We start from the raw sequence: 17,068 nt of genomic DNA on the forward strand, positions 1-17,068 counted from the left end.
AGGAACAATCCATATATGTACTAAACATAACTGGATTTTGTAGATTTACATCATAAGGCATATTCGAATAAATTTAACAAAAAATATAAGTAAAAAAAAAAAATAAAATAATAATAATAATAATAATAAACACAATCACAATATTCCGAACGAGAAAATACTGCATGAGAATACATTAAGTGTGATTATATTAAATTGAAAAAAAAAAATATATAAATATTCTATGTATATAATTTAAGGGAGAGAAAGCAAAAAAAATCATATTATAAAAAATGTGTGCAAGAGAAAATGGAAAAATATATGAATTAAAAGTGTCGGAAAAAAAATAAACATAAAAAAAAAAAAAAAAAAAAAAAATGTGTATGTAACTTCAATTGTAAATAATTGCTTTCTCTCCCTAAAAAAAAAAAAAAGAAGTCTTATAGAAAAATGATATTGAGTATTTATTTATTTTTCCCATCAAAGCTATCAAAATAGCTTTAAGTTTAACAATTCCATAATTTTCGACAATATTATAATTTGTTTATCTTCTTTCTTTTAAATGGCTAGTTTAGATAATAGTGGATATGAAATCAAGTTCATTATGCAAAATATCTTGAGAGTCTGTGTTTTCAAATATGTTTTCAATAGCATTTTTTATGGTTATAAGTGTAATTATAGCTTTTTTTTTTAAAAGTTTGTTAATATATCTTGTCGTTTTTTTAGTATCATTATTATCACTTTGGTTATTGTATAGTTTCTTATTATTTAATTTTCTACATTTCCTTTTATTTTGTTCATTTTCAAAAAAATAAAATTTCCTTTTATTATTTGCGGTGTCTTTATCAGTAGAATTGTATACTTTATTTTGAGCCTTGTTTATTGTATTATTTTTTTCAACATTGTTATGAACAGTTTTTTTTATTACTTTAAGATTCGAAATGGAATTCTGTATAAAAAAGTACTTATTATTACTGCTACTATTATTGTTACCATTATTATTGTTGTCATTATTTATGCCATTTTGGTCGCTTGGTTTTTTATTTCGCTCATCCAATTTATCATTTTTTGAACTGTTCGATGCTTTATCACTATATGTGTCACCCTTTGTATTGTTCTTAGTTTTATTTTCGTCTCCTATATTATTTATTATATTGCATAAAGAAGATTTCACATCACTATTTTCATTATTTGAGGTAGTGTCTTTAGTACATATATCAATTACATTGTTATTTTTTTTTGTATTTAAATTAAATAACTTTGTATTTTTATTAAGTTTATTTTTGATATTTTCATTATCTTGAGAAATTAAAATATTATCGCTAGTTGAATTTTCATATTTTTTATTTTTATCATGATTAAAAGTATCATATGATTTGTCCTTTTTACAGTCAATTTCATTCCAGTTTTTTTTTTCAAAATCAAAATAATAATTATTTTCTTTGTTAATAATTTTTTTGTTAGAAATTATGTCAAGTTCTTCATTTATTGAATTAATGTCATTAGAATTATATTTTATATTATCCAATTCATATACATTACAAAAATTTAATAATACATGAAAAAAAATTTCCCAAAAATGTGCATATTTTTTTTTACTTAATAATAATTTTACATAAAAACTTTTTATTTTTTTTTCATCTTTTTCTACAAAATAGTTATCTCCTTGTTTTTTAATTTGATTAAAATAGTTGTTAATTTTTTCATTTATTTTTTTATTTATTGGAAAAATTCTAAAATAATCCATGAAATAAATATCATCCAAATTTTCTACATTATTTTGGTCTTTTTTTTTTAAATCGTTGTCTTTGCAATTTCCATTTTCACAATTTATTTTTTTATTAGCAATATTTTCATTATCATTAGGACTTCTCTTTCTTTTAATAGCACTATTAGAAATGTCATTTTTTTCTCGAAGTTTAGTTCCCGAAATAGTATCGTATTTAAAATTGTTATGTAGTAATGTGTTTGATTTATTTTTATCATTTAATTGGTCATTTTCTCTATACATTTTTTCTTTTATTTTTATAAAATTTTCTAATTCTTTATATCTATTTTTACTAATTTTTGTTGCATGATCATTATTTCTATTAATGTTAGTTTTGAGAAAATGTGAATTATGTGTCATATATGTTATATCAAAATTGTTAACAGATATAGTTGTTTTATCTTCTATTTTATTTTCATATTTATATTTTGTATTTCCTATATGTTTATAAAATAATAAACAGCTAGCTACTTGAGCTATTCCTATAAAATCAATATGATAAGTAAATATTGAATCTGTTAAAAAATTATAACAATCACAATATTTATCACCATAAAAAAGATATTTTTTAAAATTTTTCATATCAATCCCTCGTCCAATATCTACTAAAAATAAATTTACAGGAAATTTTTTTTTTAAAAAAGATTTATCACTATCTTTATTTAATTCGGAATTTAAAAAACAATCAATTATTTTTTCTGCATTTATTTGAGAATATTCGGTAGATTTATTTTTTTTTTTTTTAATTTTTCCTTCATTATTATAACTACTTCTAGAATCACATTTATCTGAATAAGGTGTTTCTTTTTTTAGCCCTGTTTTATTTCTCATATAATTCATTTCCTTAAACTTGCTATCGTTAGACTCATTTTCTTCATTGTCTTTTTCATCACTTTTTTGGTTATCACCTTTTGATACTAAAATATTATCTATTTTAATATCTCCATGTACAACATCTAATAGATGCAATTGTAACACAGCGATTACCATTTGATATACAATAAATAAAATAAATTCTTCATTTATAGAATTATAATTTTTTTTTATAAAATAATTTATAATATCGTTTACCGTTTTCACATTTTTGAACGTATTCATAAGTAACAGAGAATTTCCAACTTCGATATCACTAACTTCATTATTATTAGTTCTGTAATAAGATTGTAAAAGTTTTGTATATTTACTATTTCCTTTTTGAAGATCAACTGCCTTGTAATGCAATTCGTCAGGAAATATATATCTACTGTCGTGCTCCTTAAGAATTTCATAAAAAATATTTTTACCGCCATCATGCTTGCCTCCATGCTTTGCATACTTGATCAATTTATTAGATCGCCTTGCTTTTAATATATAAGAAAAGTATATTTCTTTTTTGGCGAGATATAATTTTTTTTGAATTTTACAAGCCATTAATTTCCCATTCACTAAACATTTATATATACAACCATTTATGCCTTTACCATGTTTTGTTAAAATAGTTAGTACTCGTTTTTCATTTTTTATACTTAATAAATGTATTTCTGTATTTTTTTTTAAAGTTCCTTGAACTTCAAAATTTGTAAAAATTGTATCACTACTATGATTACTATTAGAATTGTATTTAAATATTTGTGTATAATTTATATCATTAATATTTGATTGAATTTGTGTAAAATGGTTATATCTTTCCTTTTCAGCAATATTATATGGATTTATTAAATTAATAGCTCCTACAATAAAATGATCAAATAAATATATAACAATAAATTTTACATTAGTTTGTACTTGTATTTTTTTATTATCTTCTACTTTTTCATTTAAATATGCTTCACATGTATCTAAAAACGGCTTTTCTTGTTCTTTATTTTCTTTATATATTTCTATATTTTTTTCATTTATTAGATCATAATCACCTTGTAATCGTATATATTCTGTTTTTCGTCTTTTCATATCTATATCATTATTATCATCATCGTCACAATTTTTAATTTTATTTTTATTAACAACTAAAGAATCGTTTATTTTTATTGAAGAATTTTTATTGTTATTAACATTTTCATCATCTGATATTGAAATATTTGTTTCTTTTATTTCATAAAAATTTTGATCTTTCTTTTTATTACTTCTTGTATCTACCAATAGGATGTCATGTTCACTATCACTAAGTGACAAATCGAATATTAAATTTTTACTATTTTTTATTTTAAGCGAATTTGTATTTTTCTCATCTTCATCAATATTTTCCTTTGTATTTTTCTCATCTTCATCAATATTTTCCTTTGTATTTTTTTCATCTCCATCAATATTTTCCTTTGTATTTTTTTCATCTCCATCAATATTTTCCTTCGTATTTTTTTCATCTCCATCAATATTTTCCTTCGTATTTTTTTCATCTCCATCAATATTTTCCTTCGTATTTTTTTCATCTCCATCAATATTTTCCTTCGTATTTTTTTCATCTCCATCAATATTTTCCTTCGTATTTTTTTCAGAGTCTTTTGTTTCACCTTTTTCATCATTATCTTCTTCTATATTTGTACTATCTATAACATTTTTATTACTACTTTCTATATCATTATTATCATGACTAATAATGCTATCAAATTCTATTACATTTTTTATTTTATCATCTTTATTATTTTCTTCATCATTTATATCACTATTTTTATTACTAGTTTCAAATTTGTTTTGATTCACTTTTTCGTTATTATCTATTTTTTCTTCCTCTTTTAATTCTTGATCATTTTCATTCGATTCTTTTACTTCGTTTGTTTTCTTCACACATTTGTCTGTTTCTTTAACATCCTTCTCTTTTTTATCATGTACTTTTATTGTAGATTCATCCATTTTTGAATTTGTATTAGAATTATTTAGATTCGCTTCTTTTGAAGTATCAGAAGTATTATAGACACATTTTGAGGTGCTCATTAATCTTTTGCTCCTTCTATTATTTGTTTCATCTTCCTTTTCTTTTCCTTTTTCGGATTCAGATGATTTCTTTTTTCCCTTTTGGGCTGATTTAGATCCATTTTTTTTATCTTTCTTTTTCCGTTTGCTTTTTTTTTTTTTCGATTTCTTCTTTCCAATAACATAATCTTCATCATCTGTCGAATCATCAGAACTGCTCGTTTCACTCATGTAATAAATACTTTTCTTTGCAACTCTTTTTAAATGTTTTTCTTCATTATTTTGATTTACAATATGATCACTGCTTTCTTTTCCAATCTCCTTTTTGCAACTATTATCATTTATAATATTATCATTTATAATATTTTCATTTATAATACTTTCATTTATAATATTTTCATTGTTATTGAGGCATGTCGTATTTGCTTGCGTCTTTATTGGATCTTCTTTCACAGCACTGTCGATTAAAATAGGATCCTCTACAACATCTTTTTTTAGCTCATCCTGCGCACTGCCCTCTTTTTTGAGCTCATCCTGTGCACTGCCCTCTTTTTTCAGCTCATCCTGCGCACTGTCCTCTTTTATCACTTGATCTCCTAATTCATTTTCTTTTTCTACGTTATGGTTCTCATTTATTACGACATGTTCATTATCAATTTGCTCTTTTAGTTGGTTTTCGTCTAATTGATCATTAAATTGAGTTACATGATTTGGAAAAGAAATGTCCATGTTTTCTTTTTCATTTAAAATAATTTCGGAATCATTTAAATCGGTATTAACAGGATCATCAAGCTGTTTTTGTAATTTTTGTGTATCTTCATTTTTATTATTTTTTTGATTTTCATCTACACAAGTATCTAATTTATCTTGACCATTTTCATAGGATATATTATCCATATTTATATTACATATAAAATATTCATTTTGCTTAAAAATGTTTCCAAAAATCGATTTAAAAACAGTATTTGCTACTTTGGGGTTACGAATATTTTTATTTTTAGAAGATATATTACATTTATTTTTGTATACAACACCTTTATTATTTGCTGAATCATTTGTGTCTTTGTTCTTATTCTCATTTTTTTTTTCCTCATCTCCCTTATGATTTACATTTAAAGAAATATTTTTTAGCGAATTATTAATTGTGCCATAATTTTTGTTGTAATAGATATTATATAATAATGAATATCTTTTTATAATTTCAAACTTATTTGGATATATCAATCCATTTATTTGATTTTTTGTTTTTATATCTAATTTGTCAATTTCTGTGATAATTCTATTTTCTTCTTGTTCATTTTTTGGGGAAATATTTTTTTTCTTTTCTTTCTCCTTTTTTCGAAGTTGTTCTTCATTGTTATATTTCAGTTGTATAATAGATCCATGTGAATGGAATTTTAAGAATTTATTTAATTGATATCCCTCTATTTTGTCTTTTCTTTTATCATAATTATTTATATCAAAATATGTAAGACTTAATGCTTTTTTTATTCTTTTATTTTCAGAACTTTGGAGTTTACTCCTGATAACTTCCAATCTTTTGTTATTTTTATTTTTATTTTCATTTTCATTTTCATTTTCGTTTGTGTCCTTTTGTCCAATCTCTTCATCATCATTATTTTTATCATTGCTAAAGTTGGTGACAATATTACCATTGATAGTTCGATTTTTTAGGAATGAATTACACAGTTTTGCTCTGATATATGACTTATTTTGCTTATTAACATGGATCATAATGTTTCTGTAATTTTTTTTCATTTTTTTCATTATATATGACATATTTCCCTTTTTTTTTTTAAAAAACATTACATAGATATTCAAAAAATAATGACACATATATTCTGGCAAATTAAAATATAAATACGTAATAATCATTTTTATGGATTTATATAAAACATAAAGAGATAGTTGATAGACAAAATTAATATTATCATTTAAATGATATAAGCATTTTTTTGAAAAATATAAAAATAAAATTAATTCATATATATATGAAAACTTTCTATTTGACATATTAATATTTTTAAAACCACTACTAAATTCTGTAAATATTTCATACTTCTTAATATATTCATTTAAATTATTTGCATATGCATTGTAAATATATTTATTAATACCATTATTAACTTGACCATTTAGAAAATAATAATGTGAACATAATTTACCTATTATATAATTTTCAATATAATTTTTTGTCCATTTATATACTTTTAATTTTCCTTTTACATGTTTATGATTATTATATATTTCACTGTAACAACTTATTATTGTACGTTTTATAATGTATTCTCCATATGAACACATATAGGAAAATAATTCGTTACAAAAAAAATCACTATCTTCGATATAATTGTTTGTTCCGTTTAAATTATTATTTATTTGATGTATATCTTTTTTTTCAACTAATGAATTGTCCCCATTTGTATTATTCTCTTGAATTATGTTTGTGTCATTATGTTGTTTCGCATTGTCTTCTAAAAATTCCTTACTATTTTTCGTTCCATTTTTATAAATCTTTAAATATACAAAAATAAGCAAGTTCAATGGGTTTAATGAAACATACAAATATTTGCTTAATAATTTCATAAAATTGAGATTAACATTTTCGAACGATAATGTATGCTTTTTTATATAATACAATAAATATTTTATGCTATCATATTTATACAAAACTCGAGAATACGAATTTTTTACAATTTTTTCAATGTCAGTTTTACATAATTTACTTATAGCATAACAATTATTTATGTCACCATTTGAAGAATCATTTTTATATTCTATAATAAAGGAATGGAATTTATAACCAAAGTTGTTGAGATAAAAATCTAGATAATCCAATAATATTTTAGAAGATTCTGAATCATTTATATTGGCTTTTATTTTTTTTAAAAGATTGTCATGTTTTCTTATGTTTACTAGGATAGATATAAAATCATCAAATTTTTTGTAAAGAACACTGCTCTTCTTTTCTTCGGTATTGATATTTTCATTGTGTCTTTTTACAATATATATTTTCTTGATGTGATTTTTTATATAAATATTTTTTATATCGTCGTTGAACATTATTTATAAGAAAAAATACACATGAGTATAAAAAGAATAACAAAAAAAATGGAATTGTATAAGAAATTGAACACAAAATAAAGGTAAACGAAAATCTAATAACAGAATAAAAATTCAAATAAATAAAACGAATACTATATACAAAATTTTTAAATTATGCAATTGTTATACAAGTTTACACATCCGTTTTATGAACTAAAATGATGCATAAATATTAAAAAAATAAAAAATACTAAAAATAACACTATGTATTCAACATGAATACATTGTATCTATGTATTATGTATATTAAAAAGAAATCTTAATCAAATGATGTACATATATACATATATATGAAAATATCCAAATAAATATAATATGGGTATATGTAAAATTATTGAATAAATTACATGGCATTTACCATCTATATATTTACGTTGCTTTATACTTCAAAGTATAGCAATATATGCATAGCTTAATAACAATACGGTAAGAATATTCGAGTCAATATATAATAATGATTTATATGCTTTATTTTATGATTTTTTTTTAATGATATATTTGTGGTATTTCACCATGTAAGTGTGGAATATATGCATATAATATTTTTATAGCATGCATGTATTCCTTTTTTGGGGAATTAAAATTAACTTTAAAAATTCTTAATATTTCCTTTTGATGCCATTAAAAATTGAAATACATAATAAAATCAAAACAAAATAAAATATTTAATAAAAATATAAAGAAAAATAAAAGAAAAATAAAAGAAAAATATAAAGAAAAATACATATAATAAAAAGGAATGGGAGAAAATATATGTATATTTTTTTTTTAAATACATTAGCATACACACTTTTATATATTATTTTTTTAAATTATTAATTGGTCATATTTTTTTTTTTTTTTTTTTTACTTAATTTATAACATAGTCATAATAAATAGTAGTTTATCATTAAAATATTATGAATTTTAATACTATATTATTATTAAAAAAAAAAAAGGTAAAAAAAAGTACATAGCTTTTCCGTATTTTTTGTATATTTTTTTTCATTTAACGCTATTTTTTTATTTTTCTTATTACATGTTCATAATATTTTAAAAATATATAATAAAATAAATAATTAAAAAATAAGTAATTTTATTAATTTTATAAATTTTATATTGCATGATTTCAGCTTGCTATGTCCTATTTAATTCTCCATAGCTTATTAAAAAGGTTTTACACAATGTATTTTTTGTACTCCCCTTATCCCAATGTAATATTATATACTTTATTTTATTTTATATTAATTTTATTTATTTATTATAATTGTTAACAAACATATTTGCAACTATATATTAAAATAATAACATAAAAAAAAATAAAAATAATAATGAATATATAACAAAAAAATTAATGTATAAAATAAAAGTCGGAAAAAAATTCTTGAAAAGAAACACTATAAACAAAATAGTAATATAAATTCTTTAAAAATATAAAATGGGGTATATCGATAATTTATATATACAATAATGTAAAAATGATTATTATGTATTTATAAGTCTTTTATATGCGTCTTCTCCCAATTCCTTCAAAAAAAAAAAAAAAAAAAAAAAAAGGTATAACATTACAAATAGCATGGGTTGGATATATTAATAAATACATAAAATAGTATGAGACACAATAAGTCTTTACATAGTAAACTCTCTATATATAATATATATGCTTTAATAAATATTCTATAAAAAATGCAAAGTTTTATCTCCAAGTTCATAATCCATGCATAAGTGTAGCATAGGTATATATGGGTATGCATATTTATATTGTTGTATATTTTATTTTGTAGTATTTAATTACGAATAAAAAGGATCATATATAAATTTATCAGGGCCAAAAAACATTATGTCAATTATTAGCATCACAGATACGCATATGCTTAGGAATATCCTGAAATAAAAAAAAAATATATATATTTTTTGGAAATATTGTACTTAATCATAAAAATGCACATATAATGTTATATCTATGTAAATTATAGTTTTTCTGGTTAATGTTAAAATGTACTATTTCTTACCACATGTATCTATACGGCTCGAATGTTGCAAATGAACAAAATATTAGTATTATAATAATTCCTAAGAGAAAGCCTATAAATTTAAAAAAGCATAAGAATATAGCATTTATTGTCCTTTTGTAAAATTATATATACATATACAATTCTCAATCTCCAAAATGCATATACATAGCAAATATTTTTACTTCGCCTGGATTTATCACTCATTTTTGTTGTTTCTTCAAATTCCAATAAGCATTACTAATTTTATAACTCTTTTTTATTTTTTTTTCTCTATATATTATTATTATTAATTTGAGATATTAATATTTTATAGCTAAAAATATATTGTATTGAATATATAATAATTATTGTGTTTTATAAAAAATATTAAGTAAAATAGTTAAAAGGAAAATTTATAAATCAATAACTCCAAAAAAAAAAAAAAACAAAAAAAAAAAGATGAAATATATAATATGCATATATATTTATATGTACGTATTATAAGCATTTCAAAGCGCTAGCATTAAAAATGTTTTTTTTTTTATTAAAAAAAAAGTTTTGCGCATGCATAATTTTTAAAAATAATATTTTTGGTGTTATTTCTCATAATTTTTAAAAACTTGTATAATATAATTATCATGTTTAGTGAAATTATTATCTTTTACTATATTAATTAAATGTTTGTTCATCTGAAAAATATTTGAAGGAAAAAAGGAAAATAAAAATTAAAATGTGTAAGGATGCATATATAATTTATACGTCCAAATTTAATTAACACAAAATATAATACATGGTGGAGAATTTTTAGTTAAGAGACGAAATTTAAGAATATAAAAGCGTGGTAGAAAATATATTATTGTAAATAAAGTTGTATATAAGCTCTTCTTAATTGTATAAATGTATTTTAATTTAAAACATTGGTATAAAAAGGGGGAGGAAAAATAAATAAATAAATACATACATATGTACATATTTTTTTAATGCATATTTTGGTATGTAAAAAGGAATGAGAAACATGTTAAAATTAAAAAAATAAATATTTTTATGTCGACTATTATTGTAGTAAAAATGGTGTATGCTGGAATTTGAGATAATAAGTATTATATTGGTATTTTATTTGTGTGCAAATATAATGTCACACGAGTGTATATATATAGTATGCATTTTTTTATTTTTTTATTTTATTATTTTTTTATTTTATCATTTTTTTCGATATTTACATCCTGGCTAGTAGGCAAGAGAATGGGCTTACTGCGCGAGGAATCCAAGACAAACCACATGCCTATAAGGTAACAAAATAAATAGTCTAATTTATTTTAAATATTATAAAAAATTACATGTAAATAAATATAAAATAATGAATAGTTGTATACCTGAAATTTTTCTTATTGTGTAAAAATGTCTATGATTATAAATATTTAAAAAATTTATTTTAACCATATTTATTACAAAAGCAATTAATTTATGATCATTTAAAACACTATCACTAAATAGTGAAAGACAATTATTATTTTGATTTAATTTTTTATATATTTCTTTATTGTCAACCCAATGTAATTCAATATTATGTTTACTTACAAAAAAATAAAAAACGTCAATATTAAAATTTCCAAAATAATTAATTCCTCTTTTAAAATAGGAAAAAATATTTTCATAGTTCAACTTGTCTTTTATATTTAGGTCACTAGATTTTTTATTATTTTTGTTTTCATTTATATTATTATCATTGTCTGATATGTTACTATTTAGTTTTGTGTAATCAAAGTTGTTTTCAAATTCTCGAAAATCTTGAGGAGAATATATATGTGCTTGTAATATATTATTAGTAGTATGAAGTAAGCAATATAATTTACTTTGTTTTTCAAAGTATACATTTATTGGTCCATTTTCCGTTTCAATTTTATGTATTTTATAATAACACATTTTGATGATTAAAAAAAAAAAAAAAATACAAACTTTATAAATTTTTTTTTTTTTTTTATGATAATATGAATTTACTACTTTTTTGAATGCTAAAGTGTGATCATGGTGTTTCTTTTATTTAATTGGAACAACTCAAATGTGTTAAACTTATCATAGGTTTTGTATTTTCAAAAATTAATAACACGTTGTATATGTAACTAAACATGGTATTATACATGTGCATTTTTTTTTTTTTTTTTTTATTTTTTTAATATTTTTTTTATATTTTTTTATTTATTCCCTTGCTTGATTATGAAATACCTGCTTCAATAATAAATAGGAAGATAATAATTTCCTAAATTTTGCAAAATAACAAAAATAATTTTATGTATATAATAAAGAATCGCCAATAAATTGTAAACATATTAATTTTAACAAACTTTATTATGTATTTTCTTTTTTATTTTGCAATTTTCTAAAAAAACTTATATTAAACTAATATACATTCATATGCCCATATATCAAAATCGGATATATATATATATATAGCTAAAAATCCAAATTATGTTTTCTTATGTGTTATATTAATATATACATTTTTATTGTAGATATATATACATATACAAATAAAAGATAATATTAACAATGATGATAATAATATAATCATTGAGGCATGTTTATAAAAAATAACAATAAAAGTTAATATATACAATAATAGTAATAATATAAAACAAATAAAAAGATATATAAATATATCGTTTATTAAAAAAAATTCTTTTTTTTTTCCAAAAAATTTGGAATTATTTAACATGAATAAATAGTCTTGATCCTTATGATTATATGAATTATTATCAGTGGTTTTATTTGATATATTTTTTATGTTTAAATTTCTGTCTTTATTTATTTTTTCGATTGTATTATTTTTATTCATTATTATTTTATGTTTAGGAAAATCGTTAAGGTTATTGTAATTATTATTATTTTTAGTTTGGTTTCCAATATTATCCTTTTCTCCAAAATTGTTTTTATTTTTATCAATGTGTGTATCACAAATATTTGTAGAAATTTCTTTTTTATTTTTATCATAACTATTTTTATTTGATGCAAACATTTTAGAACATAATAATTTTTTTTTTTTATCATAAATCAATATTTTTCTTTCTAATTCTAATAAAGATTTCTTTATATTTTTATCGTTTGGTTCGATCTTTTCAACTTTTTTAAATTCTTCTTTTGCTTTGCTATATAAATCCAGACTCATATAAGCTTGGCCCTTTCTGTAAAATGCTTTTACATTATTTTTGTCTAGATTTAGAACCTGTAATAAAAAAAAAACAAAATAAAGCACAAGACCAGGCTGTAAATTTGTATCGAGTAGTAATAACAAAGCAATAGGAGATGTACAGGCAAGTATGCATGCATGTGTATGCACATATTAACATCAGGTTTTTCCACATATTTAATTTTACCATAGAACATTCGTTAATGCAATTATAATAGTCAGACATATTTAAATATGTTAGAGCCATATTGAGATGAAGTTTTATTTCCAAATCATTTTGTTTATCTTGCTCTTCTTTATTTTCAGGAAAACTATAATCTAATTGTATTAACCCTTTTCTAAAATAAAGACAAGCAAGTTTATAATTTTTTTCATTAAATGCTATTTTTCCATGTTCATTAAAAATATTTGATGCTTTTATTTTTTCTGTTGATTTTTTTTCATATAATTGTCTTTCTTTTGAATGATCATGAGAACATGGATTTCGATTATTTAAGATTTTTTTTTTTTTTTCTTCAATATTTCTATTTTCTTTTTCTTCTTCCTCTTCTTCTGCTTCGATTTCTTTTATACAATTTTCAAATTTTGAATAGTCTACATTATATTTTGATAATTTATTTGAAGTTTTATTTTGTATCTCTTTTATAAATTCATTTTTTTCATCTTTTTGGTTTTGGTCTTTTTTTATTTTATTTATACATTCGATTTTTTCTTTTATTTTTATACAATCTTTCACAAATTTGTAAACATTTTCTGATGTGTTTATAGTCATTTCAATGTTAAAATTACTATTAAATATTTTTATTTTCGCTTTGGCTAGATATATCAAAAAATATATATAATAAAAAAAAATTATAAAATCAAAGTGGAAAAAATCAAGAAAATCGGACTAACATTTTTATTATATATATATTTCTATGTCACCATTTTAATGAATGAAAATTAGGAAAATTAAGCAAAAAAAAAAAAATCGAAAAAAAAAAAAAAATCAAAAAAAAAATAGAAAATATAATGTAATAACGTAGTAGTGGATAAACGCATGGTATGTATAAAAATAAAATAAGATAGAAATGCGTTTTCAATAAAATGAGATAGAAATGCGTTTTCAATAAAATGGCTAATGTGTAAAATGTATAAAAAAAATAAAAAATAAAAATGGGTAAGATTAGGGGGGGATGCACAAGAGGATATGCAAATTAAGCCGAAGCCTTACATCCAATATGTGCATAAATGTTTCCAAATTTGTTGCAAAAAATAAGGAAATAAAAAATAAGGGAATAAAAAATAAAAAAATAAAAAATAAAAAATAAGAAAATATATAAATAAGCATAGCCCAAATAAACAGAGTAGCCAAAATAAGCAGAGAAGCCCCAATTAACGAGCCCTAAGATTGTTCCACATTGTTATATGTGCCCATCAAATTCCTAAAAAATAGAAACTATCATTTTGTGTTGTTTTTTTTATGCAAACTTAATGTTTGTTAAGTATTTTTTTGGAAATATAAGCAATGCATTTCATTAATAATGAAAAAAATGTAAATAACACGGGACTAATATATACAACAGTTGAAACAATAAATCTTAATGATCTTATAAATTATTCAAAATCAGAAAAAGAAAATGGAAATGAAGAAATATGTTACTTAAAATATTTTCGTAAAAACAAAAACTTGAATAATTTTGTAAAAATATTAAATAATAATTTAGTTAATAGTCAAATTATTTTAACAAATTTCACAGAAAATAATAAAGATTCCATAAATTCAGAATATATATATAAAAATGTTATCAAAAATAAAATTTCATATCTTTTGAAAAACGTCTATTTATCTACTTTTTTTACAAGCAATTATATAAATAATATTTGTAAGAAATATAAACAAATTCTAATTAATTGTTATTCAAAATATCATAATAAAATATATATGGACAATAATTATTTATATTTATGTATTAATGATTTAACAAAATTAAGCTTAATAACACATACAAATTTATATAAAGATCAAAATGGGCTTTCAAATGTGATTGTAATTGATTTAAAAAACGATTCTGTAAAAATTGCCGACAAAAATAAATACACTCATAACCAAGATGATAAAAATTTCGAAAAAATTGAAAAAATTGAAAAATATGAAAATTTCGAAAAAAGTAATATCCATGAAAAGGTGAACAAGGTAAATGAAAACAACAACGAAGATTTGGAAAATTACAAAATGTATAATATAAAATATAAAATGAGAGAAACATATAAAGCTTTTTTTTCGGAATCGAATACGTATCCAGTAGATCTAATAGCTACATATGGCCATGCCAGCGATGGTGATAATGCAGATGAGAATGATGATGACAATTTCAGCGATGGTAAGAATGACAAATTTCTAAACAAATTAAGTGCCACTTTTTTAAAAAATAAAGATGCAAAAATTTATCCAATACATCTTGAATATCATGAAACAACATATAAAGGAAATAGCGATGATATATCACTAAATAATAATATTTGTGAAGAAAACTATTTAAACATGGCATCTATTAATAACAATGAAAACATAAATATGTTAAATCAATTGAATACTGTTACAGATATATATAAAGATATTTTTAGTACAAATAATTTATCTAATAGTTTAACATCATCTTTTAAATATAATATAGAAAATGAAATTAATAAAAATACAAATTTATTTTTTTCACAAAATAAAAAATTAAATAATTTTTATTACGAATTAAATGTAGATTTCATATATAATAATTTATTTATTTGGTTAGAAAAAAACAAAACTATAAATAAAAAAAATAATAAATTAAATAATTACCCAAATATCAGAGATGATATATATTATACACAAAGACACTCAAATCGTAATACACAAAAAAATAATAATTTAAATAGTATGGATTATGAAAAAAAAGGAAACATACATCATATAAATAATAAAACGTTTTATATAAATAAAAATTTGTCTGACACTAGTGATGATAGTTTATTTGAATTTTCCAAAATTAAAAGAGAGGAAAGAAATAGTGACGAACAAACTAAAAGTCGCAAACAAGTTCATTCAAGTGGGGTATCGAGTAGTCATAATGGTGTAAAAATTGGGAATGGTGACAAAATTGAAAAAATTGAAAAATTTGAAAAAATTGAGAATGGTGTAAAAATTGAGAATGGTGTAAAAATTGAGAATGGTGTAAAAATTGAGAATGGTGAAAAAGTTGAAAAAATTTTGAATTTTTTACGAACACACCAAGGACAGTACTTTATAAATGATGAAATATTTTTGGAAAAAGAATCTTTGTTAAAAATTATGGATTATAATAAAAGCAAAACTGAACCAAGGAATGTAATAAACTCAAAATGGGTTGAAAAAAAAAAAGAAAATTTTTTTGATGATTTTATTAATTATTTAGTTGAATATATAGGCAAAATACATTTAGATATAAAAATAAAATTTAAAAATAAATCTAAAATATATCTTAAAGAAAAACAAAATAAAAATGAAATACAAAAAATCATTTTAAATAATGGCTTAATAAATAGTTCTAACATATTCAATATTTTTAATTCCTTATTAAATAAATTATTAAAAAAAAATAATATACAAAATATCAGCAAACTTCACTATGTCATGTCTATACATAAATACGAATATAATTTTGTTAATCATGATAAAAATTTTAAAGAAATGTCGACCCAAACATCTCTTCATTTATTTATGATTACGGCAAATGGATCTCTTTATTTAATTCTTGCAGACACGCGCAATCGAATTGGCTGATGATAAAGAAGAGGAAAAAGGAAAGCAAATTTGCCAAAGTTGGAAGAGAAAAAGGGAAAGCAAATCTGCCAAAGTTGGAAGAGAAAAAGGGAAAGCAAATCTGCCAAAGTTGGAAGAGAAAAAAAGTGGAATATGTTATTTCCCTCATTCAAAATGATAATAAATTTATAACAATATCATCACCATTTTATATAATTTCGTCTTTTTATTATGTGTAGCAATTTTATGAAACTCCGTCTGCGTCATTGCTATCACGATTTTCATTGCTATCACGATCGCCATGATCATCATTTTTATTTGAATATTTTTTAATTCATTACCCCTTTTGGTATATGCATGAATTAACACATTGTTTAACATTTGTTTAATCAATTTTTTTTTCGGGTTTATTTTTA

General features: G+C 21.1%; 5 protein-coding genes across 5 annotated transcripts; 1 reads left to right on the top strand and 4 right to left on the bottom strand.

Annotated features, from left to right (window-relative positions):
- Positions 1-550: 550 nt before the first annotated feature.
- PY17X_0937500 (conserved Plasmodium protein, unknown function) lies at positions 551-7,696 on the bottom strand (the record flags this gene model as incomplete). Its single annotated transcript, XM_720340.3, has 1 exon — positions 551-7,696. The coding sequence occupies one exon, from the start codon at positions 7,694-7,696 to the stop codon at positions 551-553; it is 7,146 nt and encodes a 2,381-aa protein (XP_725433.3).
- Positions 7,697-9,210: 1,514 nt separating this feature from the next.
- Positions 9,211-9,936, bottom strand: PY17X_0937600 (conserved protein, unknown function; the record flags this gene model as incomplete). The annotated part of the gene is made up of 4 exons (XM_022956069.1): positions 9,211-9,244; positions 9,513-9,602; positions 9,730-9,802; positions 9,915-9,936. 4 exons carry the CDS (start codon positions 9,934-9,936, stop codon positions 9,211-9,213), a joined length of 219 nt encoding a protein of 72 aa, XP_022812256.1.
- Positions 9,937-10,307: 371 nt separating this feature from the next.
- On the bottom strand, positions 10,308-11,634 carry PY17X_0937700 (Josephin domain-containing protein, putative; the record flags this gene model as incomplete). Its single annotated transcript, XM_022956070.1, has 3 exons — positions 10,308-10,400; positions 10,932-10,993; positions 11,085-11,634. 3 exons carry the CDS (start codon positions 11,632-11,634, stop codon positions 10,308-10,310), a joined length of 705 nt encoding a protein of 234 aa, XP_022812257.1.
- A 541-nt stretch (positions 11,635-12,175) lies between these two features.
- Positions 12,176-13,667, bottom strand: PY17X_0937800 (peptidyl-prolyl cis-trans isomerase, putative; the record flags this gene model as incomplete). The annotated part of the gene is made up of 2 exons (XM_022956071.1): positions 12,176-12,931; positions 13,083-13,667. The coding sequence occupies 2 exons, from the start codon at positions 13,665-13,667 to the stop codon at positions 12,176-12,178; spliced, it is 1,341 nt and encodes a 446-aa protein (XP_022812258.1).
- A 735-nt stretch (positions 13,668-14,402) lies between these two features.
- Positions 14,403-16,673, top strand: PY17X_0937900 (conserved Plasmodium protein, unknown function; the record flags this gene model as incomplete). The annotated part of the gene is made up of 1 exon (XM_718826.1): positions 14,403-16,673. The coding sequence occupies one exon, from the start codon at positions 14,403-14,405 to the stop codon at positions 16,671-16,673; it is 2,271 nt and encodes a 756-aa protein (XP_723919.1).
- Between the last annotated feature and the right edge of the window lie 395 nt (positions 16,674-17,068).

The sequence above is a fragment of the Plasmodium yoelii genome (assembly GCF_900002385.2).
Source record: "Plasmodium yoelii strain 17X genome assembly, chromosome: 9".
NCBI lineage: Eukaryota > Apicomplexa > Aconoidasida > Haemosporida > Plasmodiidae > Plasmodium > Plasmodium yoelii.